Here is a 14,850-nt window from a genome sequence, read left to right on the forward strand (position 1 = left end):
CCAGGGCTGGGTCCCACACCCTAAGCTGGGTGCCCCTGTGGATGCAGCCCAAACACCCCAGTATCCATTCTGAGCCTTTGCCAGGGAAACAGGAGCCAGGAGCAGGTGGCCATGGGGCCGACCACTGTCAGCCCTGTCCTTGCCTGCCCAGGGATGTGGGGTGCCCACCGCCCATGCAGAAGTGACTCGGGGTTGCAGACAAGCCAGGTCAGCCGTATTTATTGAGAACAGGTGTGGAGGGATAAAAATATTTCCACTAGCTCTATAAGAATTTATAAACCTATACTCTGCTTATCCTTTAATAAATGCCTCTATGACCATCATGCGAAGGTAGGTACTTCTGTAAGAAAATAGCAAGATTAAAAAAAGGAAAGCGCTAATACACCCTGTGGGGTCCTGCCCGTGGGGTCCCTGCCCATGGGGGCCAAGGGACCCTCCAGCTGGCATGGGGACACTGTGGCACATGCCGGACGCTGCCCCAGCACCCTGCAGCACCCACCCTGAGCCTCGGCCAGACGCAGCCCCCATCAGCCAAGCTGCCTGGATGCAAAACCCTTGCCCAGGGGTGAACCCACACGGGGAACCCCAGCTCGGGTGGCCCTGCTGGGGAGGGGATGTGTCCCCCTGCCAGCGAGCTCCCAGTGATCCCACTGCTCCCGGTTCTGCCTCCACCCTGCAGCTTTGCCATCCCCTTTCGTCTTTCCCCGTACCCAGAGGGGAGCAGGGAGCTGGGGGGGTTCGGGTCCATCTCCCCAGGGATGCCATGCGGCCGCCGCCTGGGGAGGTGCAGGCCAGGGCTCACCCCAGGGACACACAGTGGTGCTTTTCCAGGAAGCAACGCAGATGGGGACATCCTGGAGGGACACAACAGTGCTCAGCAGGGCAGCAACAGGCATGGGGACTTCCTGGGGGGACACAGGCACACGACATAGTACTCTGCAGGAAAGCAACACAGAAAGGGACAGCCTGGGGGGGACGACACACTGCAGTGCTCTGCAGGGCAGCAACACCAATGGGGACATCACGGGGGGAATATGGGGACACACAGCAGTGCTTTGCTGGGAAGCAACATGGATGGGGACATCCTTGGGACACACACAGTGATGCTCTGCCAGGAAGCAGCAGGGACAGGGCCATCTTGGGGACACAGAGGGACACCACAGACAAGCAAGTGGCACCAGGAGCTGAAATACCAGCAAGAGACGATGCTGTTGCCGCAAGTCAGGAAGCACCGCAGGTGCAAGAGAGTCATTATTGCATTACAGGGCCGATATCCAGGGGGCCAGGCTGGGGACCCAGCCTCTGATTTGGGGTTCAAGGGACTTTCTCTGGGGACTGTGATTCCCCAATACTCCCCATGCCATGGCCCTCCCCACCACCTGGGGATATGGGGTGCTCCCGAGGGATGATGCTGCATGGGGACAGGGTCCCTGCCAAGGACACAGGGCTGGACACCTTCAGTCCCTCCTTGTACCGGTGCTGGCATGGAGGCAGCCAAGGGTCTGAGTGCTGGCTGCCACCCTGGCCAGGATGGCGGCTGCCCCTCCATCCCCTTGGTCACCTGCGGTCCCCAGGCGCTGCTGTCCCTCCATGCCAGCCAAGGCCCGGGGGGAGCAGCCCTGTTCCCCACAGCAGGGCAGCTGGGGCTTTGGGGGGGCTGGGACCAGTCCCCCCCTTTCCTCTTCCCTTAAGCCAGGGCCGAGCTGAGTGTAAAGGCTGTAAGCAGGCAGCCCAAGGTGACATAGGGACAAGGGACACGACATGGGGAGCAGGCTGGCCGGTGGCCCTCCCCAGAGCTGCGGGGGAAACGGGGAAAGCCAAAGCTTGAGGGACAAAGCTGTCCCCAGCCTGGGGCAGGGCCAGGGCAGCAATGTGGCTGGGACAGGGGACCCCCAGGCTGGGTGCCCTGTCTCCTAGCTGTCCCCATGGGATGGGTGCTGGCCGGTTGGATAAGGCGATACCGCAGCAGCTTAAGGTGGCGGGTGCGGTGTTGGTACCAAGTCTCGCAGTGGGGCTGGGGCAGGATGGAGCGTGATGTAAACACTTCTGATCTGGGCCGGTGAGGAGGAGGAGGAAAAAGGGGCTAGTGCGAGTCCTTCATCTGCTTCTGGATCTTCTGGAGCATCTCTTGCATCCGCCGCAGCTGGAAGGGAGGAGAGCAGGGATCATGGGGGGGTGCTGGCACCCCCCAGCCATGCCAGCTCCCTTGCAAACATATTTGGGTCAAGCACCCCAAGCAGATTGGGATCACCAAGAACAGTGGGCGGAGTAGGGGGAAACGGTCTGATGCCCCTCCAACACCTCCTCACCATGGCCTAAGGGGCAGCAGCTGCTGGGATGCTGCAGGAAGGGTGGCCTCTCGCAGCTGTGCCACTGCTGGGGCTGGGGACACTGGGGGCAGGGGGGGGCTCAGCCTTCCCCCACACTCACCTCCTCATCCTTCTCCCGGATGAGCTTCTCTGTCTCTGCGTCTGGCACCGGCGGGATGACAGGGATGGGGAAATCCGTCCCACTCTCTCGCGTCAGCTTGCTGTGGGCAGAGAGAGGAGGTGAGGGTGCTGCCACAGCCCTCCCGGCCCCCCACGGGGACATTCCCCCACGGGTGCCTGCAGGCCTGGATACCCTGAACCTTGCAGATACCCACCACCTGCCTGCACAGACAAGGAGCCCCCCTGGCCAGGGCTGTGCTTGGCCCTTTTCCCAGTGGGGGGAAACATGGGCAGCTCCAAGCATCCCCCCAAAACCCAGCACCCCCAACCTGCTTCAAACCAGTTTGGGGGGACCCAGGGAGGCACCACCACAAGGGGTGCCAGGGACCCCCCAGAGCACAGAGCTCTGCCTGGGTGCTCCAAGCTAGGGTCAGGCTCTCCTTGCCCAATATTTTCTCTGCTGCTTTAAAACATCTTAAACTCGGCATCTCTCTTCTCTCCCACAGCCACAGCCCCGCTGCAGGACGGGCTCCCTGAGCACCCCACAGCCCATCCAGCCCCAGGGATGCTCTGCACCCCTTTTCCCGAGCATCAGCTCCCATTCAAGCCCATCCCTACTGGAGGGAGCTGTGGGCGTCCACCTGGGGCCACCCCACCACACAGGACCACAGCCAGCCGAATCGATGGCTTCTCCCATGCCAACGGCTATGGGGAGGGACCAGCAATCCCAGCCGGGTCCCTGTGGATGCCACATGCTTCCCCAGTGGGTGACGACATGGCTGGGACACTGCCAATGCGGCTGGTAGGGGTCACGCGTGCTGCCACGTGCCACCGCCACATGCCACCCGCCGGTGCAGCCCCTCCACATGCAAAGGGGTGATGGACATGGCGGATGTTGCACGGGCGGGCTGGGCCCCCCCTGCCACATGGGGTCCTTTGTGTTGAGGGGGCTGTGCCAGCATGCCACAGCAAGGATGTGGGTTTTGGCCACGTTTTGAGCTGCTTTGGAAGTCGCTGCCTGTTGTCACGGCTCCTCGCCATGGGAGGACCCAGGGGAGGGCACGTCAAGCTCCTTCTATCCCTGGCAGCAAGACAAGGTTTGAGCCAGGCACTGGCAATGAGGCAAGCAGTTTCACCAGCCCAGGAAAACCTGCCTCCTGCACCCTAAAAATCACATTCCCCCTGGGATGGCAGCAGGATAGGGGTACCAGCCTGCAGCCCTTTCCTTGGGCAACTTTTGGCTGGGAGAAGCTAGGTGCCACCAAACGGTGACATGTCCCCCCAACCGCACCTTGCCTGGGTGAGCTGGGGTGATGTTACTGGCACACAGCATCCTCCAGGCACCGCTGGTGGTGTCGGCACCCCAAGGGCAACTTGCGTGGGCAACAGGTGGGTGGCCACAGGGTCAGCTCTCCCCGAGATCGGCTGCCTGGCCCTTGCGTGGGCACAGAAGGACCAAGACAGCGTTGGGTACCAGCAAGTACTTTATATAGGGACCAGGGGGATGGGCAGGGAGAGGAGGGCAGCGGGGGCCCAATGTGGCCCCGGCTGGATCCTGGCTCAGTCGGCAGAGCAGTCGGCACAGCACAGCCTCAGCACGGAGGGATGCCGCCTTCTCCGGCAGCAAATATGGAGAGACCATCTTAGAGGCACCTATAGTCATCGCCAGCCCCTCCCACTGGCACTGCTGCTTCGGCCCCCCACAACCCACTTGCTCCCACACCACTCCAGCACCCTGGCTAGAGGGTCCCACTGGGGACCCTGCTTTGGGGGGCTCCCTGCAGCATCTTGGGGTGGCTAAAGGGGATGCGAGTGTCATGAATCCAGCTGGTACTGGTGGCAAAGCCCCAGCACCGGGTGCTTGCTTGGCTCCCGCTCCAGCCCCAAAGCCTGCAGAGACACAGGGTGCCCCTCACTGCTAAAGCATCCCCCCCAGTCCTGGGGGGACGCAGAGTCCCCTTGACTGCTGGAGCATCCCCACTGAGACAGACCCAGCCCAGCCGGACACAGAGGGTCTCCCTCACTGCTGGAGCATTGCTCCCCAGCTGGCCCCAGGGGGATGCAGGGTCCCCTTCACTGCCAGAGCATTTCCCCCCACCCTGCCAGACAGCACCAGCCCTGGGGGGACACCGTGTCCCCATCACTGCTTGAGCATCCCCCCTAAGACAGACCCAGCCTTGAGTCCCCTTGCTGCCAGAGCACCCCCTCCCAGCCAGCCCCAGCCCAATGGCATGGGAAGGGCTGCCCACTGCACCAGGGCACCCCACCATGCTGCCAAGGATTCCTTGCCCAGCCCACCATGATGCCTGGCATGGACCCACAGACAACCCCAACCCCCTGAGATCACCTGGGGTCACCCCTAAGAGAGGGGACACTCCCCCCCACCCTCCTTCAGCCTGGCACCCCACTCCCAGCCCCATACTTGCGGTTCCTCTCCTTCACCACCATGCGGGTCATGCTCTGGATGCACTGCGTGCGGTAGTTCTCATAGTGGGTTTCCCGCGTCACGTCCTTGAGGTCCTGCATGTGGGTCCTCACCAGCATTGTCCGCAGCTTCACGAAGTCACAGTGGGATGGGTTCTCCACTGCAGGGGAGCCTGAGGTCAGGGGGCCACAGCCAGCCCCCCCCCATCCCCCTAAGCACCCCCAGGCTGAGCAGCGTGGAGATGGAGCACGCGATGTCCCCATCCCCTCAGGGCTGGTGGGATGCTGGCGACACGGCCCAGCATTACCTTCCACGATGCCCCAGGGGTAGAGGCGCCCACGGACACGCCGGCCTTTGGCCTCTACAACCGTGTTGCTGCCGATGACGGCGAAGGGGATGCTCTCCTGCAAGAGGACGGCAGGGGTTAGCAGGGCTCGGTCCTGCCTGCTGTGGCCCACATCCCTCCACACACATCTCTTCAGCCATATCCAGCACCCATTTACCAAGATACCCGGGAGCCCTGGCTATGGAGCACCCTCCACCCCAGCCCCATCCCACCAAGCTGCAGGTGGCACCTGTGGGGTCTTGGTGATGCACCTGGGTAGTGCGATAGGTACTAACCCCACCATCCTGGGGCTGCCAGAGGGCTTGCATGGCCCCAAAGAGTCCCAAGGGTACCTCAGAATGAGATGTCCTCCCAGCCATGGGGTTCTGCCCCCCCCAAGGATGGAGCTGGAGGAGCCCGACCCTTTGCGGGGGGGGTGGACTAGATGAGCTTTAAAGGTCCCTTCCAACCCAAACCATTCTATGATTCTATGACCCACCTTCAGTGCCTGGTCCTGCAGCTTGAACTCCTCATCCTCATCCGAGTCACACTCGGGGAACTGGTAGATGCGGATGCCATAGTGGTCGATCTCCTCCCGGATCTGGAGGCAGACAGCCCTGCTGAGGGCTGGCCCTCGGAAAAGGGGTGGGAAGCACCACACAGCGCCATTCTCCCCCAAGGACCCACAAAACCCTATCCCCTGCAGGAACCCCCAAGACTAGATGTCACGGACACCCCCCTGCACCCTTCCAGCCCCTAGCTGAGCACCAGGGAGACATGTCCTTGGTGGCCACATGGGCAACATGGTCCTCTACAGTGCTGCGAGCATGGAGGATGCTCCATGGCAAAGTCCAGGCAGGGGTTGGAGAGAGACCCCAGCCGAGCAGGGACCCCAGCCCCAGGGCACCCTCATCACCAGGGACCCACTGAGATGGCTTCAGGCTGTGCCAACCTCCCCGTACTTTGTTCTTCATGCGCTCCACCTCGGCAGGGGTCAGGGTGTCAGCCTTGGCCAGCACCGGCACGATGTTCACGCGCTGGTGCAGGGCTTTCATGAACTCCACGTCCAGGGGCCGGAGGCTGTGGGGGAAGGCCAGTGAGCACCATCCCACCAAGCCCCTTCCCCAGCCCCCCGCCCCAGCCCAGCAGCACAGGCAGGGGCTGCCCGTACCCGTGGCCAAAGGGAGAGATGAAGTAGATGCAGCAGTGGACGCGGTTGTCCTGGATGTTCTTCCGGTTGAGGCCACTTTCGTCACGGAAATACTGCTCGAACTGCTGGTCGATGTAGTCGGCCACTGGCTTCCAGCTGCGGGTACAGGGAGGCAACTGTCTGAGTCCCCTGTGGGACCCTCAGGCTTTCCCTGGACCCCCAGCTCAACACCTCCCGTGGCTCAGCATCGCAGCCCAAGGAGCCATGGGCATCCCACCCTCAGAGCCACTGGCACCCATGGTGGTGCTGCCCGGCCCCGGGGAGGCACCCTCCACCCCCTCCATGGGACACACCACTCAGTGTTGTTGACAGCATCACCAAAGCCCGGTGTGTCCACAATGGTCAGGCGCAGCTTGACACCCTTCTCCTCGATGTCCACCACGTGCTTGGTGATCTCCACCGTCTGCGTGATGCGCTCTGCAGTGGCAAGAGACATGTCGACAGGGAGGGGGAGCACTCTGGGCGAGAGGTGATGCAGGTGACATGAGGAGATGCTGCAGCCCCTGGCTGTCACTCCCCTCCCTGGGGGGCTGGGGTGGCTTTGCAGGATCAGGCCCAACGTGTGCCAGGGTCCAGCACCAAGAGATGATGCTCCATGCCATGGCCTCCCACATCCACATGGATATGCACCCATTCCTCAGTGGCTGTGCCACTGCCACCCAGTGACAGTCCGGCTCCGGCAGCACAGGGGTCTGCTGGGGCCAGGCATCACCGTGGGAGCATTTTTGGCTCCCTGTACCCCCACGTGTGACCCCACAGCTCCAGGACTGCACATGTCCCTTTATGCCCATGACCCCTCCATGTCCCTGCATCCCCAAGGATGCTCCTGTTGCATTGTGTGCATGTGGCCACACGCGTTTTGGCTTTCACTCCAAGCAACGGAAATAAATCAAACAACCGCCTCAAAACAAATCAAGCAACCGCCTCAAACCCCTGGGGATTTGGGCAAGTTTGGGTGATTTTAATTCAAAAACTGGCTGCAGCTGAACCAGCACTGTGCCCTGGACCCCAGCTGACCCCAGCCTCCTGGATTTGCTGTGGCTCCAGCTGATCCCCAACAAGCTTGTTTTCCCAGTGGGGACAAAGCCCCCACGGGGGGTCCCCATGCTGAGCCGGGGGGGAGGTCGCCGCTGCCTTGGAGCGGCGCCCAGTGTCGGCAGGCAACTGGCACCATGCTACAAGCAGCTTCAGAGACCCAGAGGAGCCCAGCTGGGCAGGGACAGGGGCTGCAGCCCCCTGGGGATGGCAGAGGGTGCTGCCCCCCCCCCCCCCCCCCGGATATCCAGGACACCCCACCACTGGGACTGTCATACCCCCCTCACCTTCAGCGTTCAGCAGCTTGCGGTCTCTGTACATGTCCGTCAGGAAGAGGCTGTTGACCAGGGTGGACTTGCCCAGCCCGGATTCCCCTGGGATACGGGGACAAGGGTGAGGGGCAGCAGCCGGTACACCCCCCCCGGCTCCATGGCTTTTGGGATCCAGAGTGGGATCAATATCCCCCCCTGGCAGGGGACCATGCCAGGCTCACTCCCCCGTACCTGCCACCATGAGGGTGAAGTCGAAGCCCTTCTTCACTGACTTCCGATGGACCTGGTTGGGCAGCGTGGCAAAGCCCACGTACTCCTTGTCATCCTGCGGGCAGAGGGGATGTGGGACAGGGGATGCCATCATCCCACCCCCCACCATCCTGGTGGGCCACCCCCTTGTCATGTCTCCCCCGGCCCCCAAGGGGTCCCCCAGGTTGGAGCACCTCAAGATGCAGCCATGCCTGCCCAAACCCCTTGGGTTCGGAAGGTGGGACCATCCTCCACCGTGGCTCCTGCAGCCCCTCACCCAATGTCCCCCCACTCCCTGCGGATGCATCCTGCACCTCAGAAGAGTCGTAGGGGTCCAGCTGCCCCCAGGGGCTCCGTGGGCGGTTGGGGCTGGGGGACAGGGGGGCAGCGATGTGCTGCTGGAAATCCAAAGGTCGAGACCGGGAGAAGATCCTGGCGTCCCTCTCGTCAGCAGGTTCGTCAGGGGGGACCCTTCCCACGCCACAGAGCGGGTGGCTGGGCTCCCGCCAGCTCTCCAGGGGCTCCACCTTCCTGGGGCTGTCGGCCGGTGGGCAATCCCGCAGGAGCTGGGTCAGCTCAGCCTCCTCTGAGTCCTCCTTCAGGAAACGCTTTATCTGGGGACCAAGGGAGGAGATGACACCCATGGTGGCAGTGCCAGCCTGAGGTGGAATCACCCATCTTGGCATCATGAGCACCCAAGCTACAGCATCCAGACACACGCACCCCAAGGTTGGCAGGGATGGGAGGAGAGGGGGGACACAGCTACCCGAGGGGACCAGCCACCACCCTGGGGACAGCCATGGGATGGCAGTAGGGACAGCCACAGTCCCATGCACCCTGAGAGCTTACAGCTTGCGGCATGGGGACAGCAGCCAGCTCCTGGCACTCCGGGGGACAGGGACCTTCCCCCTGGGCACCCCACTGCTCCTTGAGGTCTTCTGGGGTAGCCAGGGCCCCCAAGCACCCCATGGCCTGCCAGGAGGACAGGGAGGGGGTGCCAGGGGGGAGGGAGAGACACCAAGAAGAGATGAACAGCAGCGGCAGAGGAGTTGGCAGGGGGGCCAGACCCAGGGGGGAGGCAGACCGTGGGCAGGAGTCTGCCTGTGCCCCCCTGCCTGCTCGCTCGCAGGGTCTCGGCGTGGGCGATGGCACAAGGGGCTCCCACCGCTGCAGTCCCAGGGGACAGCCAGGGCAGGGAACCTGACCCACAGCCATCACCAACCCCACATGCAAAGGGCTTGGGGCAACACAGCCTGTCACGCAAAGGGGCCACAAACCCCATGGCCATGCTCAAGCCGTGTCCTCACACACACCGGGACACCGACACCCCCTTGGCCTGGCTCTCCCCATCCTGGAGCTGGTGCAGGCAGCAGCCCCAGGCAGGGGCTGGGGGGGGGGGGCAGACACAGCAGCCCCTGAGCTGGTTGGCCCTGTGGGGCGGCGGGGCTGGGACGAGGGACAAGGACGCTGGGACTGGGACGGCTCCACATCCTGTTTACAAGTGCTGGCGGGAGGAGACATGTTCCCAAGAGCACGGCTGGCAGCGGCTCCCATGGGACCAAGCGCTCCTGCCAGCAGGCACTGGGGTCCCCGATGTCTTGCCACAGCAACTGCCAGGATACCCCAACCCCATGGGTAGGGAGACCCCCAAATGGCGGACACACAGGGTCTAGGGGAGCCCCTGACCCTGCAGGGTCACACTTGGAGTTCAGTGCCCCCCCCCCAGATCAGGGCCTGAAGGCGAGAGCCCTCCATGGGGACGTGTGTCCTCCCCCATCCCATGTCCCCGCTCCATCGGTGGGGAGGGCAGCTCTGCCGGCGGCAAGGCGAGATGCACCGAATTAGCGGGCTGGAAACAAGGTCACAGCGCTGTTGGGGCTGTGCGTTTGCACGCCTGCCCCCCGCTCCCTGGTAGCCCTGTGGCCACCAGCACGGGGGGCCACACACGGTGCCTGGGTGGAGGGGCAGCAGGTGCCCCCATGGCAGGGGCTGCAGGGCCCCCATGCTCCCTTCTCCCCCAGCGGGTCAAGAGTGCTCTGTGGGTCTGTGTGACCACAGCATCCTCTTCTTCACTGATCTTGACCTGGAGGGGGCTCAGCACCAGCCCCCACTGCAGCACAGCCCGGCTGGGGGCCACACAGTGTTGGGAGATGATGCCACCACTACTAAGCGCTCCCAGCCCTGCTGCCACTCCAGCCCTTCGGGGCTCCAGCCCTTCGGGGCTCCACCTCACCCCCCACCCCAGAGAAGCCGATGGTGATGCTGTGGCACGGGAGGGGTTTGCTCCTCATCCCCAGGGGTCCTGCAGCAAGTGCATCCCACAGCAAAGCTGTCCCGGAGACAGAGCATTGCCTGTAGCACCTCCCCGCAGCACCGAGGTACTCCAGGTCCCCCCATCCCCATGTGCCCCCTCTCTCGCCCCACCTGGGAGGAAGGCTGCCCCTGTACCTCTTGCCCAGGCTGCAGCTCGGGGCAGGTGGCCATGGCAGAACCGGCGTCACCCGTGGCTGGGAGAGGATGCTGAGTGGCACCGGCTGCGCTGAGGGATGGGGAGCTGTATTAGCATAACTCCACCCTGGGCAGGGACCTTGGCCCCGGCATCCACGGCACCCAGCAGGCAGGCACGGCCCCTGTGGGTGCTGGGGGCAGGACCAGTGGGGGGGGCACAGGAGGGGAGAGGGAGCCCCAGGGCAGAGCAAAGCCCAGCTCCTGCCCAGTTGTCAAGATGTCAAGGACCAGCAAAGCACCGTTGGCCGAGGAGGTGGCAAGGCAGGTCCTGGGGGGCTGCATGATCACCACCAGCAGCCCCCCTGGGCTGAGCAGTTTGGCTACAGCCCAGGAGGACATGAAGCCCTTGGAAACACCTCCACCCCAGGACAAAAACCTCCTCCACCCCAGTGCACACCAGATCCTCTCCTGCTCCCCACCCTGGAGCAGCTATGCCAGCAGGGCCCCCCAGCCTCTTTGAGGGGAGAAACCCAGTTTTCCATGAAAGACTGTTTGAGAACTCAATGCTTTTGTGCCTGACAGTTAAAGCTTCCCTGAAAAGCTCCAAGTCACTGCTCTGGCTGGGCCTGATGTGTCTGGCTGGGAAGAACCTGACCCCGGGCTGGGAGAAGCAGGGCTGATGCTCACCACAGGGATCTCTGGCAGAAGCTCCAGTCCTGCCTCAGCTTCCCCAGCTCATCCCTGGGGAGGTGAAGGGTTAACAGCGCCCCAAGAGGCAGCGAGGGCACCCGGGCTGGGCTGTCACTGGCGGGGGTCATCAGGGACCGTGATTCACCTTGATGCATGTCAAGATGCATCAGAGCAGCTCAGGCACGCAGCCGGGGTCACTCAGCCGTGGAAGGGCTGCGTTCGCCAGGAAAGCACTAAAAAGCCCTGAAGCATCGGCCAGTGCCAGGACAGGTGCGATGAACCGCAAGCCTGTGGACACAGAGAGGGGCCTGGATGCTTCTGTGCCAGTCCCCAGCATCCCTGGCTCCCAGCCACCCTCCTAACTCCAGCTCTGGATCTCCCCCCCCCACCCAGTTTTGAGGCCACCCAATGCCAGCGGCAGACACCCTGCTGTCCCCACCTGGCCTCAGCGGTCCCTGCTCAGCCCTGTCCCAGGGGAGCAGTGCCACCATCCCCAGCTGACACCGCACCTCCCTAAAGGAGCTCCCCGACGGCTTTACAGCCCCTTTCCCCACCCCATCTCAGCCTGAAGCATCGCCCCCCCCGCCACACCACCACACTGGCCAAGCTCTGCACCCCATCAGCGGTGGCCCTCACGCCCCAAATCCACCCTGCCCGGTGTAGCATAGCTTTCCTACAACAACCACCGCTTTCCAACCATCCCACCCCACACTCCTGACCCGAGCGGGGATTTACCACAGCGAGAGCTTGGGGCTGCGCCGGTGCCCCCGTAAGCGGATTATACGGCCGGCTGCGCGCGAGCCGGCACTCGGCGCCGGGGCTGTCACCAGCCCGGCAGCTCCAACGAGGTGGCACGCGCGCTGCCTCGTCTCTGCCTGTCATGTTGCATCACACCTTCCCCGCGCAGTGACAGGCCGAGGGCCGTGGCAGAGCAGGGCACGGGGGTAGTGGGCAAAGCCAGAGCTGGGAAAACCACCAGCTGCCCATTAGCATCTTCCTGCCTGGCACCACATTCCCATGGGATGTGTTTTCCCAGCCTGTTTCTGCAGGGAAAAGGAAGGGAACATCCCAGCAAGTGCTGTCCCCGCAGCCAGGCTGGCCAAGGCATCCCCAGCCCACCTAAAGGTGACATCCAGATGTGCCACTCGCGGCACAGCACACTCCACTGCAGCATGATGGCTGAGCGTCCCAGGCACAAACACCCTGTCCCAAAGGGATGAACCAATCCCATGTGGGACAAGTGCACGGTGGCCCCTGCCAAAGCCCAGCTCTGCCGGGACCAGCCTGGCTCTTCCCCGGGGCAGCCAGCACCTGTGCTGTGCCTGCTCCAACCTGCCTCCAGATGATGGGATGCTCCCGCTGGCATGCTGCAATTGGAGTTTCTTACCCCCAGCTCTCCCTTCCCACCCTGTCAGCAGTATCCCAGTTGGGAAACTGAGTCTACCAATAGCTTTAACAGGAGCAGGGTGCTGGGCACTGTACGTATGCAGGGACAGGCAGTGGCAGGGGTCCCCGGTCTGGGCAGGGTGTCAGCACTAGGCAGGCGAGCACGTGGGATGAGAGCCTTTCCAACACATCCCTCAGTGCAGCAGCTCCAGTTCCTTTCCTGCAGGGAATCCTCCAGCTCGAAGGGCCTGCAAGTACCTGTGTGGGGACCCCAAGATGGGACCACGTGCAGTGGCTCCCCACAAGCCGGGAAGCGAGAGTGGGGTCTGTCTGCACTGCAAACAAGGCACATAGGGATGGGGGAGAAGATCCAGCCCACTAAGAGCCAGGAGCAGAGGTCGAGGGGGACCATTGCTCATCCTGCTTCTCCGGGTGAGTTGTGGACTGCTTTAGGGACAGAGGGATGTGGCACCGGTATCAGGGGGTACCGGCTCCACCTCTGCGGGTCCTCTGGATGTGTCCACACCCACCTCCAGCCCCAGCTCACCCCACGTCCACAGCCAAGGGAGCCCAGGTCCCCTCCAGTACCCAGCTGTGGCTGTCATCCTCCCCCCCAGATGTTTCCAAGCCTGGATCTGTCCATCCCCAAAGCCACGGTTTGGAGCCTTTTGGGAAGGCGCTCGCTGGAGCCGGTTGCGACACACTCCCCAGCCACCCTCCTATCTGGTTTCACTGCGTCCCGCTCTGGAGGAATGTGCCGGTCCTGTTCCCACGGCGGCTGCTGGGGAAGCACGGCCGCAACGGTCCCCACCAAGGGCAGTTGTCCCAGCGACCGCAACCCTGGTGCCACGCAAGCCACGGCCACCACCCTCCATCTCCATCCCCACCCTGGGCATGGCGAGGGCCTCGGGGTCCCCGCGGGGACGTGGCCCTGACGAGCGGCTCCTGGAGACCTGCCACCACTGTAGAGGGGTGAGGCAGGACGAGCGATGCAGGACAGGCTCCCACCGAGCCGGGAAAGCCGTCGGCGGCTCCAGACCTTGCCGGTAACTGCAGAGACGGCCCCGAATCGCAGCTAGGCTCCGGGCGTGCGCGACGGTCCCCGCAGGAGGGCCCGGCCAGCCTGGCAGCGCCGCCGGGACCGCAGCCCGGGGGACCTGCCAAAAGCAAGGCCGGGTGACCGATGCTCCCCTCGGAGCCACTCGAGAGCGGCCCCCCCTGCCCACGCAGGGACGCCCCGGGGGTGCCGCAGGTCGTGGGGACGCGCAGGTGCCGCTCGGAGGCGGCGTCGCCTTTCCGGGAGGCGCCCGCCCCGATGCCACGGTGAGGGGCGGCGTGCAGCCCGTCCCGTGGTCCCGTCCCCCGCCTCCGCATCTCCCCGGGGGTCGTCCCGGAGCGCCGCCCGGCTGCTGCCCGCCGGGACCGGGCAGGTGCTGCCTCACTGCCCGCGCCCCCCTCCCACCCCCCCGCCCCGCTGCGGCACCGGCGGCCCCGGCCCGCTCCGCCCCCGCCGCACCGTCACCTTCACGGAGGGCACCGGGATGCGGGAGCGGGCCCGGCCCCCCGGTGCGGTGCAGCCCGCTGCAGCCCGGCCCGGGCACCGCCCCCCCCTCCCCGGCCTTACCATGGCTGCGGCGCCGGGCGCCGTCCGGGAGCGGCGGCTGCCGAGCGGCACGGCCGGGCCCCGCCGCCGGGATTAGCAGAAATAGCAGCCGGCGGGGGCGGGGGCGGCCCGGGGCGGGGCGGGCGGCGGGCGGGGCGGGGGCGGCCGCTCGGCACCACCGGCACCGGGCACCGGGCACCGGCATCAGCACCCGGCACCGCGCACCGTCCGCCGGGACCAGGAGCTGCACACTCCCCCCGGGCACCGGCACTGGAAACGGCGCCGGGGCACCGGCATCAGCAGCCAGCGCTGGCACCCGTCACCGGTATAAGCACCCGGCACCAGGCGCTGTACACCGGGCACCGGCACTGGCATCACGCACCGGGCACTGCACGCTGGACGCGGGGCAGCAGTACAAGGCAGCAGCACTGGGCGCCGGGCTCCGGCATTGGCACCGGGGCACCTGTACCAGGCGTGGGGTATGGGGCACCAGTACCGCGGTCTTGGTACAGGGAACAGGGCACCTGCACCGGGTACAGGGCTTTGGCACTGGGTACCAGGTACAGGGCACCAGTACCAGGTATAGGGCACAGGCACTGGGGTACTGGGCACCAGCACTAGGTACGTGGCCTTGGCACTGGGTACCAGGTACAGGGCACCAGCACAGTGCACCGTGCACCAGTTGCAGGGTCTCAGAGCAGGCAGCGGGTAGTGGGTACAAGGCTCCACCACCAGATACTGGTACAGGTGAAAGGGAATGAATGGCTCCAGCACCAGC

General features: G+C 64.5%; 2 protein-coding genes across 10 annotated transcripts in view; both read right to left on the reverse strand.

Moving 5' to 3' along the window:
* Positions 1-14,850, reverse strand: part of ELN (elastin) — a 57,092-nt gene that overhangs the window by 307 nt on the left and 41,935 nt on the right. The gene's annotated exons all lie outside the window — the stretch shown is intronic.
* SEPTIN4 (septin 4) lies at positions 193-14,220 on the reverse strand. Of its 9 annotated transcripts, none has more exons than XM_069791519.1 (14): positions 11,229-11,630; positions 10,394-10,479; positions 8,795-8,917; positions 8,260-8,559; positions 7,928-8,021; positions 7,712-7,798; positions 6,683-6,806; positions 6,351-6,485; positions 6,142-6,259; positions 5,679-5,780; positions 5,162-5,258; positions 4,852-5,014; positions 2,431-2,530; positions 193-2,143 (listed from the first exon to the last, which is right to left on the reverse strand). In XM_069791519.1, the coding sequence occupies exons 1-14, from the start codon at positions 11,248-11,250 to the stop codon at positions 2,084-2,086; spliced, it is 1,611 nt and encodes a 536-aa protein (XP_069647620.1). In that variant the 5' UTR covers positions 11,251-11,630; the 3' UTR covers positions 193-2,083. The 9 variants fall into 9 exon arrangements, with proteins under 9 accessions (XP_069647620.1, XP_069647619.1, XP_069647622.1 ...); XM_069791518.1 differs by having other exon boundaries at positions 10,370-10,479; XM_069791521.1 differs by lacking the exons at positions 10,394-10,479; positions 11,229-11,630 and adding an exon at positions 14,094-14,162.

The sequence above is a fragment of the Haliaeetus albicilla genome, chromosome 9 (assembly GCF_947461875.1).
Source record: "Haliaeetus albicilla chromosome 9, bHalAlb1.1, whole genome shotgun sequence".
Taxonomy (NCBI): domain Eukaryota; kingdom Metazoa; phylum Chordata; class Aves; order Accipitriformes; family Accipitridae; genus Haliaeetus; species Haliaeetus albicilla.

What these genes read in the sequence shown, in the direction of transcription:
- SEPTIN4 (XM_069791515.1), bottom strand. Translation starts at nt 9,160, where the DNA reads ATGGCTGTGGGTCAGGTTCCCTGCCCTGGCTGTCCCCTGGGACTGCAG. An exon ending in GCTGTCAACAACACTGAGTG is followed by an intron (nt 6,486 to 6,682) that starts GTGTGTCCCATG and finishes CTGTACCCGCAG; the next exon opens with CTGGAAGCCAGTGGCCGACT. An exon ending in GTGAAGGAGAGGAACCGCAA is followed by an intron (nt 2,531 to 4,851) that starts GTATGGGGCTGG and finishes CTCTGCCCACAG; the next exon opens with CAAGCTGACGCGAGAGAGTG.